The sequence below is a fragment of the Chroicocephalus ridibundus genome, chromosome 4, assembly GCF_963924245.1.
Source record: "Chroicocephalus ridibundus chromosome 4, bChrRid1.1, whole genome shotgun sequence".
Classification (NCBI taxonomy): Eukaryota; Metazoa; Chordata; class Aves; order Charadriiformes; family Laridae; genus Chroicocephalus; species Chroicocephalus ridibundus.
In genome coordinates this window covers 21,877,434-21,890,739 of record NC_086287.1, presented here as the reverse complement: position 1 = coordinate 21,890,739, position 13,306 = coordinate 21,877,434, and the positions used below count along the sequence as shown (strand labels likewise).

At 39.3% G+C, this 13,306-nt stretch overlaps 1 protein-coding gene across 5 annotated transcripts in view; it reads left to right on the top strand.

The window, feature by feature from the left end:
- Window positions 1-13,306, top strand: part of DGLUCY (D-glutamate cyclase) — a 48,121-nt gene that overhangs the window by 21,889 nt on the left and 12,926 nt on the right. For 4 of the 5 annotated variants that reach the window (XM_063334364.1, XM_063334365.1, XM_063334366.1 and 1 more), the window contains 7 exons: window positions 2,813-2,966; window positions 3,655-3,853; window positions 5,541-5,691; window positions 7,225-7,347; window positions 9,649-9,846; window positions 12,409-12,669; window positions 13,165-13,264. In XM_063334364.1, the coding sequence (XP_063190434.1) occupies window positions 2,813-2,966; window positions 3,655-3,853; window positions 5,541-5,691; window positions 7,225-7,347; window positions 9,649-9,846; window positions 12,409-12,669; window positions 13,165-13,264 (1,186 nt within the window). Of the gene's footprint in view, window positions 1-2,812; window positions 2,967-3,654; window positions 3,854-5,540; window positions 5,692-7,224; window positions 7,348-9,648; window positions 9,847-12,408; window positions 12,670-13,164; window positions 13,265-13,306 lie in introns of those variants that run through there. The other variant, XM_063334367.1, reaches the window with a different exon arrangement.

The following is a 13,306-nucleotide window of genomic DNA, read 5'->3' as shown; positions in this document are numbered from 1 at the left end:
TCCATTTTAGATTCACAGCTATGTATTTTCTTTTTTTTGTTTGTTTGTGGAGGAATGTAGGAATATCAAAAGCACTGAAGTAAAACAGAATAAAATGTCGACTAATGTTCTTAAGTCACTTGGGTGTTATTGTAAGCACCTGACACCGTGTTGTTAAATCATAAAGCTATGTCAGGGAAAATATATCATCCTACCCGTGTAAAGTACACGGACTTTGTTTTCAAAGTTTGCAGTGCATCCCTCAGCTCCCAGTTATGTCATTGAGAAATTATGGACGCAGAAAATATTTGAAAAATCTTTAACCAAATCTGGCTTTTCTTGCATATATTACCACCACATTTGTAGGATGACATACTATGTTCTTCACAGAGACCTTGCTTTACTTAGCGCGTCGGATACGCTTTGGGGAAGAATGAAAGATGTGTAGTTACAGAAGTGGTTTTCTGCTTCATTCGTTGCAGAAGTTGGAAATTACTGACTCAGCAAGAAAAAATAGTTTTATACTCGGATAACTGAATGCATTCTGGAAAGTTGCTTCCTGTCTTGCCCGTCATAGCTGGACTTTTACAGAAGCAGAGAAGTCTGTGTCATTGTTGTGATCAAGTTTAAAATGGAACTTAACTAAAAATACTGTGGCAAGTAGCTGATCAACAAAGCTTCACGTAGTAGCATTACTATAACATAAGAACATTAAGGGTCATTTTATAGAAGCATAGTGAGTCTTGAAGTTATGGGTTTTTTTGCATCGGTACATAATTTAAAAAATACTAATGGAATACGTGTTATTATGTTAATAATCTGCAGTTTGCCCCCACTGTCTTTTTAAGTGCATGTATCACTGCAGTAGTTTTAAGTACGTTAGTTTTAACACTTGAAAAAGATGTTTATATACGAAACAAGTTCAGGCTTCTAGCCATGAGCATATAGCTCCATTATGCAAAGACTAAAAAAGCTAAGGTAATTGGAATGTCTCAAAATCCTTAAAATTGTCTTACGCTGCTGGGTGATACACTATTTAAATAATTATTTCTTACTGCCCTCATTGTCATTCACCAAAGAAATTAAAACCTCTTGCTCGGTTTCTCTGAACTGGAACATGACTGTGTTGGATTAATGCATGGGCTGATCAGCACGTCCAGGTTCGTGAATATAGTCGTAATGATGGATACATACTGCAAGTATATATGTAAGCTGATATGGAAAGGGAAAAATATCTTTTCATCTATAAAGAAAGTAAGGATAGTTGTCAGCAGGAGCAATAAAGTTGTCAGAGAGTTATAACGAAGCTTCCTGAGTTTATAGAATACCTGAATGTTACCTACAGGTTACAGCTAGTCACAGCTGTGACTAGTATTTTAAATTCAGTGTCGTCTGAGTTGAGCGCACTGACTAAAAGCATAATTTTAAGAATTTGTGAATATTGCCAGCAAAGTAGAAAGTGCCTGTGGATTTCATATGGATAGGAGGGAATGAAATTGAGGCGTAGCTGAATGTAGTATTTTATTCAGTGGTAAATTTAGTATGTTTGTTTAACAAAAATGTATTTCTGTATTTAGCAAGAAACTGTTTCTGTATTTAGTAACTTTTGCTAGTAATAAAATGGATTTTTGTGCTGAGTACTCCCAAGAGAGCAGTTTGTGGGCACATTCAGTATGCAAATACATGCGTACCTCAGCCTTTGCTTTGCATTTTTCCATCGGGAATAGAATTTTATCTTTTGGTTTCTTTGTTAGCTTTGGTCAAGAGTAAGATTTGGCTGATTTTCTATAGCCTTTTAAGGCGGATCATTGGTTTCAACTAAATGATTGCATCTTGGATGACAGACTACTGCAGTATTTAAGAAAGTAAGAGCTTCTGTGCAGCCTCTTACTCACCTATCTGATATCAGACACGGTAATAACTTTTCAAGACATCAATACAGGGACTGTCAATTGGCAGTTTTATACACCACAGACTAGCTGTACTCCAGATTTCCTCTCTGTATTTGAACAGTTGGTATTTACATGCAGGAAAATGAAAACGGCATTGGTATTAACTACTACTGTTTAGAAGATACATTTTTGCTAAATAAATGAATGTGAACTTTCTTCATTGATACGCATTGCAAAAATGTCAATGTCTTTAGAAGCTTTTAACCTTTTAAATCAAAGATGATTCCAAATGAAGAAAGTGTAGCAGTTCTGTTCATTTTAGTTTTTTAAATTAGAAATAGTAGAAATGACTGAGATTCGGTGTGACAGGCAAGAGTTTATTCCTGAGCTATAATTATGTCTGTTAAATTGCAGCCTACAGTAAAATTCCCTAGCCAACAAACTCTAAAGAATGGTCTAAATAATGTCAAGATACCAGTTTACTGTTGGATCAGCCATGATTTATAGCTAGGTATTAAATGAAAAAAAAATAAATTGTGAAAGTGTGGTATGCAATAGCCTTTCTTTGGGTCTGTGCTAACATTTGCAAAGTAAAGCATTTTCCTATAGAATACTAATTTTCCAGGTTAGGTAATAGATTATGTTTATATATAAATTCATAGAAGTGTTTATTAAAGTAATTATGCTGTCTTCATATTGTAGTACTGCCCTTGACTGCCAAGTATTTTAGCTGTGAACAAATTCACATACAGAGTAAATCTAGCTAGGATTTTTAAAACATTTCAAAACCTTGTTTAATTTAATTACGGAGTTTAGGATCAAAAATTTCCTTAAGGCAATTTTTTATAGACCATCTAAAGAAATCTATACAAGAAAAGTTACTGTTTCACAAACAAAAAGCTGAATTAATAACTGGTCATTCCTACCTTTCACCATTTCAGGCTATAAACAGGCCAATGTCGTGATTCTGCACAAGTCCCTGGCTGATGACTTCGAGAAGTTCTGCCATGCGAACGCTGGACCCCTGCCGCTGCTGTACAGAAGTAAACCAGGTGATTGGAAATGTCCTTCTCTGAGTAGTGATTCTGATATCAGGTAACTACGGACCGACTCTGCTTCTCTAAGTTCTGCAGTGAACGCTGGTGGTGATTAGGAGGGCTTCAGGGAACAGCCTGCTCACACTGTTGTACATTTTGAACAAGTTTCTTTTCTTGGAGTTTCACCTTTGCATGAAAACTATGCATGGGTATAACAGCCTGATCGTCTTGTTCTTGAGAAACATGTTATGATAATTATAAGTATTACAAGTATTTCTCTAATGCAAAAGTGAAACTGTGTAATTTCTGAATATTTTGCAGTCTGAGCCAGCGGAATGAAATAATAGGGTTTTACCTTTGTTTTATTTAGTAGTAACGCAGGCATGGCGACTGCATGGTATTTGTAGGGTCTCTGAAATTTAAAGGATGTACTCCTGGAGTAAACGCTAAAAACAAGACTTAAAACAGCTCCCCAATTTTTTAAGCCCTGAGACAAGATACATATAAGGGACATTTTCCTATAAAGCCTAACAAATACCAAACTCTAACATTTTCTGTTTACTGTCTTGTTTTTGTGCAGAATAAGGTGTTCTGGGGTTCTTGCACGTGTTTGTTTCGTTGTTACTCAGAAAGAAAAGAAATGGATAACGTAGGCTGTATCTTGTGGTTTGAATAATGTCAATTCAAACAAGTCACCTTGTTTTCAAAACATGTGATAAAGCTGTGATAAATTCTTATTTCACTAGAACTGACTGCCTACAGTACAGAGTATATGAGCATGGAGCTTGCACTGGAACATTGAAAAGCCTAAAGGAGTATTCTGAACAACTTAAGGACATGGTGACGTTTTATTTAGGCTGCAGCTTCTCTTTTGAAAAAGCAGTCCAAAACGCTGGCATTCCTGTAAGAAATGTTGAGCAAAAACGTAACGTAAGCATGTATAAGGTAAGTACATGTGCACACACACAGTCTCTGTCTTAACTTTGCCTTTGAGTATTTGTCCGTGTTCACGTTATGTGCGTTTACCTATTGCTCAAAATCAGAATCTTTTTTTTCCTACATGCGTAATAACTTCAGGCACGTGCTAGTGCTGAGTGCATAAAAATACAGGGGAAAACGCGCTCAGCCTCAGTTCAGTGCTTTTCTCAACTTTCTGAAAGGCCAGTCGGATTTTTTGTTCACTTATGGTGACAAAGTTTTTCCTTGCCTGCCACGGCAGCCATTTCGCTTGGATTCTGTTCTGGTTTGCCTTCTCCATTTCAGCCAATGCCCCATGCCCTGTTCTGACCGTGCCTTTGTACGCGTCCTGCTCGCCATACCAGCTCTGGCTTGCAGCAGGAATATTCCTTTTATGAGCCGTGACGGTAGCAGTTTCTTCTGCAAGTATGACAGCCACATTTTGGTTTTCTCCGGTGACAGCAGAGCCTCTAAACTGCCTATTTACTATGAACCCAGATCTGTGGACAGAAGCTGTTCCTAAAAACTTCAGGTATCTACCGTAGCACTGAAAATTATAACTGTGCTCAGAAAGTTTATAGTTCAGAGTTTGGTGTCGGCAGAAGTCCTAGAATAATTCTGGCTCCAGTAGGTAGACCCTTTAGCAGTAAGAACACTTAAATACACATCCGCGTGCCTTTTTCATATACGCGTGTATGCTGTTCCACCAGACAAAGTTTGTTTCTGCTTTCAGTGTTATTGTTTCACAATCCCTTTGCTATACTCCTGGTTAAAATGAAGGCACAAATGTATCTCATTTATGAGTCCTTCTACCAAGCTTAAAGAAAAAAAAATACAACTATGTATCTGCTTACAACATTTCAGAATTAGGAAAATTTCATAGTTTATAGAACATCAATACTGTGAAGAACTGTACAGCGTATTTCTTGAGTGACAGGTATAATGATTTTTATCATAAAGACTGTTAATGAACATTTTTCTATGCAGTCCTAGCTGTTTACGTATCTTGTTTATGTTCAAGTGCAACTTTGATATCAGACATTTTGTTCTAAAAAGCCGAACCGCTTTATTTCTGAAGAGAAAAGGTGCTTCAGCACCCAGTCAGCGAGGGCGACGAATTCCATGGAACCTTTCTAGGGGCACAAAAAGATTTTGTACGCGTGGAACCCGCGTGCTGGTTCTGCAGGTGCGGGTCTTGCCAGCAGCAGTTCCTGACCCTTCCACATTACGGAGCACTGTAGCTCCCCTGAATTCAAATACGGAGGATTGATTCAGACGAAGCAGGTCTGTCGCTGTGTGATACTTTTTCTTAGCTCTTCCCCTTTCTGCATAGGGAGCACACTGTTGCTGCCTGACAACATTCAGAATACACTGAGCTCACCACACTGTATGCTGCATGTACCGAAGCAAGAAATGCGTAACGTTGAAAATTTTAGTGATCTGTGTGAAGAAGCTCAAGGATGGAATGTTTCATTCCTGCACTGCTGAATCTTAAAACAAAACAAAACACAACTACTATGGGGTATTTTTTTTTTTAAAAGGATTTAAAATGAATGTTAGTACTTAGCCCTTCTAAACTCAAGTACAGCACAAAGTTTTAGATTTATTTCTTCTAATACTTTAGAAGTATTATTCAATATCCCTGCTAACACCTTGGATTCTTTTAAACTACCAGACAGCTGTGCCGTGCTACAGCATTTCTACTTTTTGCTGCAACTTAGTAGTCACAATGAGACCTATTCCTGAAAGCAAGTTGGAAGCAGCTGTACTAGCAACATCCAAATTAAAAGAAGCCCACGGAGCACCAGTTCACATAGGTGACCCTGGTCAGTGCTTTTCGTATTTCGCTCTGCGTGTACTTTACTCTGTATAAAAATGAAGGGGGGAACCATGGGAAGTGGTAGGACTGAAATACCTGCACCAGTAAATTTATTGTGCTTTATTCCTTTCTAATGGTCACAAACCTGAATTGAAGAAAGAAAGAAAAAAGTAGGTTTTGAAGATTTCTTGGATAAAAGATAGCTGTCTGATGTTGATAAATTAAGTTATATAGCAGGGGTGGCTTTGGTAAAAGATTGTAATCACATTTTTCTAAAATATATGCAGTTTCATTTATATGTGAATACTTTCTTGCTGTCAGAGATTCCAGTGACAGGGTGGCAATGATTGACAGCATGGGGAGAACTATGTGTGGATGCATTTTGTGTCTTAGCGGATGACTGTGAAAGTAAATACTGCATAATTTTTAAAAATACTGAAATAGGATACATTCGAGCACAACACTGAAGACAGAATAAATAGAAATACGAAAAGAATATATTTTTTTTAAAAATCCAGCTCAAACAAGTATAGGCCTATTCTTTGCAAGGGAAGACTGAAAAAAAAATTGTAAAACAGGAGGGTGTTTGGAAAAAAAACCAAAACCAAACACCTGTAAGATGAAGATAGATCACAATAAAAAAAGATTCCCCTCTGCTGACAGAAATTTGTCAATCAGTAGACTCATGGGCTGCATACACCAAAGGATCACGTTGCAGAGCATGGAAGGAGATGTCACTGGTACCAGTACACCCCAGTAATGTATTTGGTCAGAGTCCTTAAATCTGAGGAACTAGTAATAAGTCATTACTTTGAGTAGAGGAACAAGATGATTGGACAAGTAAGGGACTCCACTATTTATTTATTTATTTTTAACAGAAAACAGTAAGTGATTATATATACAGATTATATAAATTAATTGTGGGAAAGACTGGTATATTAAAGCGTCTGAAGAATTTAAAACTAAGGGAAGAGACAAAGTGCTTAGAATGTCCCAGAATATTACAAGTAATTGTTAGAATAAAGCAAAAGACAAGTTAGTGAAAGCTGGGCTAGAGTCAGATGTAGTTATCTAACCCAGAGAGGTAGAAGAACGGTTGCTTGTTCTAGCTGAAGAACGTAGGAAGCTAAAGCAGTAGAAAAACACGTTCTAGAAAGAACCCATTATGCATTACAGTCATTTATCCACGTTTGCCAGTGTTGTGAATATGGTTCTTCTGTTGACAGAGAAGATTTATAATATCTTGGAAGCTCAGCACGCACGTCTAGCTTGTGTTCTGTCGCAGAAATAGAGGGAATACATTTTTACTGATGTCATCAAGTACAAAAAGGAAAGATAAGTCAGCTCAGGTTCTGGGGACATGCACTCAAAGGCAAACTAAACGTGCCACTTCAGTGTCAGGGCCCTGTCACTGTTGCAAGCTTAGTGTCTGTCTAGCTTAGTGTCACTGAGTGACCTCTGGGGTCCCGTGTCCCCCCCGGCTCCCCAGTAGTACTGCTTCATTGGAATCTCTCATGATTTCATTTTTGATCAATTCCAGGTCTGCTGGGAATACAAGATCTTTCCAAACCAGATTACGGAGATCCAGTTCACCTTCACCCTGGTGATATTCCAGTGTTTTGGGCCTGTGGAGTAACGGGAGTAGAAGCAGTCATCAACTGCAGTATGTACTGTATTTGGAGACTCTTTAAAAATAATCCTTCAATCTCTTTTTCTCTACACCCCACACCCCCCACCCCACCCCTGTTTTGGTTGGTTGGTTTTGTTTGGTTTTTTTTAAATGTGGACTGAATGACTTGGCTGAGTGGCAGGCTTGATTCTAGGGCGAGTAAAAAAACACCCCAGCCAAACAAGAAAACCTTTAGCAGGACCATTTTCCATTGTGAAATACAGGTCTACATCCAAGGAAGTTCTTACTGAAATTCCATCACTTTTGTTTGAGTATTTTAAAGGCAGAAACCTAAAGCTCTGGCTGCATCAAAACATCTTCTTTAAGTATTATTAAAAACTAGGAGTTTAAAGGCATTCTTTTTTAAGCTTCTTCTTTGTAAAATATTATTTGGTATTACACCGCAGTAAAACAACAATAAAGGGAAAAAAGAAAAAAAAAAAAAGCAGCCAGAAATCTTTCCAAATTGTAGTTAAGAGCTAGCAAATTGATTGACCTGGAAAAGAATTTTGAGCTTTTAGGTTTGGTTCTAAAATGAAGTAAATGTGACACACTTTACGTAAGTGAAATTTTGCCCTCCACACAGAGCTGTCCTGCACTTTACCCAGTCGTTTAGCACAGGCATGAGAAAAAAGGGCAAGAAAAAGCAACTAAACCATAGTGACAGCATTATATACTGCTCTAAATCGCTAATGTAGAACGAAATCTCATATTATAGCTCTTACTGAAAAAGAAGCTAACTGGGAGAGCCTTGGGTGGTCACCTGCTTGTCCTTCTGTCTTTGCAGGATCCGCCGTGTCCTTGTGGTTTCTTACAGATGTTTAGCTAAACTGCTCTCAACGCCTGCTGTAAATGTGTTCAGCACTCGGAGCAGAGACTTCTTTCTCCTTTCTTACATACAACCCCTTTTCTTCAGTCTCCAATCCAAACTGAAAATCCCGCTCTTTCCTGTGTTCTCCAGCAGTTTTATTCCTCTTCCTCATACATCCGTGTTGCAGGGAAAGAGGAGAAAAAAATTGCCAACCTCTCCACAATCTGTTGCCCAAAGCAGCTGTCTATTCTGCTTTTGCCTGGAACTGGCTTTAACTTTTGTTTGTGTCTCCATTTTCTGTATTAAAACCAGTTGTCATTAATGCATTCCAGGAATTTTTGTCAGTTTGTATCTTTCTGTGCTCCTTTCTCATCTAAGTAGTTAAAATTCTGACATACCACCAGTACCCATACTTTAGATGAATCTGCTAGCTTCTCACAAAAATATTGTCTACTTGCATGGTTTGGTGAGGTGTATTAAACCTCAAAAACCACGTTCCCCAGCTGCTTTTAAACTGACTAGCCGTAAACTCCCAACAGATCTAGCACAAACCAAGCACATACATACTTGTTTAAGAAATACTTCCTTTTCAGCATCCTAACAAAGATTTTGCTTGTACCAGTTGTGATTTATTCAACAGCATACCAATTTTGCCAAATCAATGATCGTTTAGATCAAGATTTCTAGAATTATTATAAGGTCAGCAAATATTTTCAGCTTAGGCAACTACTGTGCTGTCAGGTCTAAATAAGCATATTGTTCACCAGGGTTTCAGACGCTACTCAGATTCCCTTTGCTAAGGCTTACTGGTCACTTTTTGTCATTTTTCCCTGCAAGTTTATAGGTCTCCTAGTTAGGTTAGCAAGACACTGTGCAGAGATGCTATTGCCCATTTTCTTAATCTGATAAAGGACTACTACTAGCCATCAGGCAGTATTTGGCATAGTTTTTTGATATCTCTATTACAAGGATATTCAAAGGTAGGAGAGAGACACTGTAACTTTCAGTAGCACTCTAGAACCTCAAAAATTAGTTTATTCCCATGGAAACGATATCACCAACACACTGTGCAAACTTAAACATTAACTTGTTCTTACATCAATGCACTAATTTCTTCATGCGTGTCAAACCCAATTTTCAGACTTGCCAATTCCTGACAGACTTCCTTGGAGGGTACCAGTGTTCACTTCTTAAGTTGCCTCAAGTTTATACCAAAGGAGATATTGTAGAAAAACCTGATCTCAGCTACTCATGTGAGCTTTTGAAAAGTGAAAACATTCAGATGTTTACGCAAACGTTTCTTTCTCAAAGTGTCTTAATTGCTGCAGTGTAACTTAAAGTATCACCTGTTGTTATGATATAAGTGCCATCAAGCAAGGACTCTGTGTTGTTAAATTAAATAGCTTTTTGCTATTTTATCAGTCTGATATTTCAATATATTGCAATAACAACGTGTTTAATTGAAGTTTTTTCATATGTTTTAGGAGCTCCATTAGCTTTTACTCATTCTCCTGGCTGCATGTTCATCACCGACCTAAAGAATGACAACGTCACAGTCAGATCCTCAAGAGAAGTCCCACAAGTCCACTGCATTTCTCAAGATCCTCTGCATTATAGTATTGTCTCAGCAGAAGCAGCCCAAAAGATAAAGAATCTAGAGACCTTAATTGGAATAGATCCAGGTAAAAACAAAACCTCTCTTCCTTTAGAGGACTTGTTATGAGGTAGATATGACCTATCCCGCTCTTATAGATATTCGTAACGTTCAAGAACACAGTAAGAATCTAAAGGCGATTTAAAAAAATTCTTTGTGGAATACGGTGCGTTACTGTAACTAGGTCTTACATTTTCTGTTACTGTACTTGATATCAGAGTCTGGCCAAAACCATTCAACCTTATGGGTAATGGAATATCTGATCTTGATGACTGTGTAATACCAAAGTACACAGAAGCAGCAAGGTTTACAGCAGACTGGAGAGTCCACAGGGAACAAGAACTCTTACTGAATAAAACTGAAATGGGTGCGTAAAGTACAGGGCACGTCGGCGTGCTGGTAGCTGCTACATGGGAATTCACTGTTGAGTGAATAGCACATGTCTTTACATGTATTCATGACTACCAGAAAATTCTAGTAGCTGCCTGTGCTTTTCAAATGTCCCTCTCGGATGGATGGAGTTACATCAAGCTCTGCTGACGTGTTCGTCACTGAGGTGTTGTGTGATGGACCAAAGTGACCTGATCACCACAGCAAGTTGACAGGTAGGGCTGCATGTGTGCACAAAGAAGACGAGAGGGAAATAAAGACAAACTGAATAGCGCAACCATTCCTAAAATACACACTGAATTAGTCCCCTCTGCCTGCTGTAAATTCTGATCTCAGTTTCCCATAAATTTTCTGAGATTCTCTGTAGGCAGCAGTGGAAAACAGCTTACGCCCAGCTCTCCCAAGCTCCTGGTTTGGGCTGTGTGCATATGTTTGGGTCTGTTTATTTTTACTCACAAGGCCTCTCCTTTTCCCACTCCCTGGAGTTCAGCTTGGCGCAATGCCATGCTCTGCAGAAATACAGGACCTAACTTAAGAGTTAGCCTCGCTCCATTGCTAGAGGAGAGTACAGTACTTTATCTCAGATAATATACCCCACTGTCTCAGAGACTAATATTCCCTGCTTCTATTACTTAAGTTTTGCTCAGAACTTTTTCCTGTGTTCAGGACAGGGAACTGCTGGAGAGGGTGCAGCAGAGAGCTACCAAGATGATTAAGGGACTGGAACACCTCTCTTATGAAGAAAGACGGAGGGATTTGGGTCTCTTCAGTCTGGAAAAAAGACGGCTGAGGGGGGATCTTATCAATGCCTATAAATACTTAAAGGGTGGGTGTCAGGAGGGTGGGGCCAGACTCTTTTCAGTGGTGCCTGGGGACAGGACAAGAGGTAATGGGCACAAACTTGACCACAGGAAGTTCCACCTAAACATGAGGAGGAACTTCTTTCCTTTGAGGATGGCAGAGCACTGGCACAGGCTGCCCAGAGAGATGGTGGAGTCTCCAACTCTGGAGACATTCAAAACCTGCCTGGACGCGTTCCTGTGCAGCCTGCTCTGGGTGACCCTGCTCTGGCAGGTGGTTGGACTAGATGATCTCCAGAGGTGCCTTCCAACCCTATGATTCTATGATTCATTGTCTATATATTGCCTGTGTCTTATGAGGAGGAACAGAGGGAGAAACGGCAAAGGGGAACTTGAGGACAAAAAGAGGAAAGCGCAGGGGTGAGGGGAGGATGGTGAGAAAGATGAAGATGTGAGGAGGCTAGAAAACAGTAGGGAGGACTTAACCTCTCGCTATCAGCCCATGAATATCAGCACATCGTGCTGGAATTTGTGTTTTTCAGGAGTGTTGGCAAAGCAAAAGGACTGTGCAGTGAACTTGTGTTTCCGAGTGCCAGGGAAGGGAGGGGGATAGGAAGGGTTTGAACAATGAAAGACATACAGAGATAACGCGGTGTTACCTTTTTAGGGACTGACCCACGAGAAGAGACATCTGTTAATATTCACCTATTTCTCATGGTCGGATAACGTGGTTCTCTACTACGTGAAGTGTTACGAGATCTTTTAGCAGTCACACGGATACCGCTGTATTCATTGAGTTTATAAAGTCCCCTGGTAACTTACAGTGTCTCTGAAACCTCACTTCTGTGGTTAATCATTTCATTAAATGGAATTTATTTGGGAGTTAGCTTTTCCCTAAGGGAATAGAGTTAAACAGAGAAAAAGGACCAGCTTACTCGTCTGAAGTCTGCATCAAAACTTCTGCAAGATCTGGGGTGCCCGAGTTGCAATCTAGCTTCAGTAGCTAGGCGTGGTCTAGCGTGACTGTCACCACAGATCAGAGGAAGGCAGAGGGCCAAAGGAAGGGAAACAATACGCAATAAGCTCTCAGAAAAAGAAAAAGCTGTTTACACCAATACCTAGAAATGCTAGGTGTAGTAATTTTCAAAATCCGGTTAACTGAAATTCTTAACCTGGAAGCACAGCCCATTACCTCCATTACTCATATCCTACACCTTCCTAGGTTTCCTGAGGAAATTACCCCAATTCCTGCCTTTGACCAGAGGTTTTTCTTTGTCTTTTTTTTTTTTTTTTTTTAACCCATTTTACATCAATAAAGCATGCAGGTTCACCCACACAGAAACTTCAAAAGGAGAATGATGTGTTGAAATGTACTGCTCTCTTTAAAAACACTTTTATAGGAGATCGGGGTATAATTCATCTACACCGCCAGGACGAGCTGCTGAAGGCTTGCCTGTCCATCTCCCACGCTCGGTCGGTGCTGATAACGACTGGATTTCCTACCCACTTCACTTACGAGCCGCCGGAAGAAAATGATGGGCCCCCAGGAGCCCTCGCTATTGCAGCTATATTGCAGGCCTTGGAGAAAGAGGTTGCCATAGTAACAGATCAGAGAGCCATGAATCTGAATAAAAAGATTATTGAAGAGGCTGTTCAACTAGGTAAGACACAAGTTTTTTCAGTTTTTATCTTGACAATTTGAGCCGAGGTTTGCTTCTGTTAATCTCGCTGTCACTTAGTACAGGATTTATTTTTTTTTCCAGGGAACGAACCAGAGTTCATCCTCTAAGCTCTGATCAGTGTTGCTATGATAACATTTTGTTAAACGTAGCTGGCATCAAATGAATGCTTACGTGTCTGGGTACTGATTCTGGATTAGCTGTTTGTTATGAATTCTGGATGTCTGTTCATATTCTTGTAGACCTGTTTTCCATCTCAAGCTCCCACTTACTAGCACTAACATCCAAACAAGCTTAATTTAATGTAAGGGTGCAGGGAGCTTATCAGGAATTGTGTAAAGACATTGAGCCCTTACTATCGGAACTGTTCTGCTTTCTTTTTGCTTGCCTTTTTTTTTTTTCTTTTTAAAGTTACTCAAACACACGTCAAAAAAAAAAAGGTACATAGTATCTGAGTTGCATTTTGTTTTCCTGTAGGAATCCTAAAGAGACCTGTCCCTCTATTAAGTTATCAAAAAGAAAGTGCTGATTCAGCTTTAATGTTTTTGTGTGAGAATGGGAATCCTGGAAGACCTAGGTACGTGTATTCAGTTTTTGAGAACGGGTCACACCTCTACTG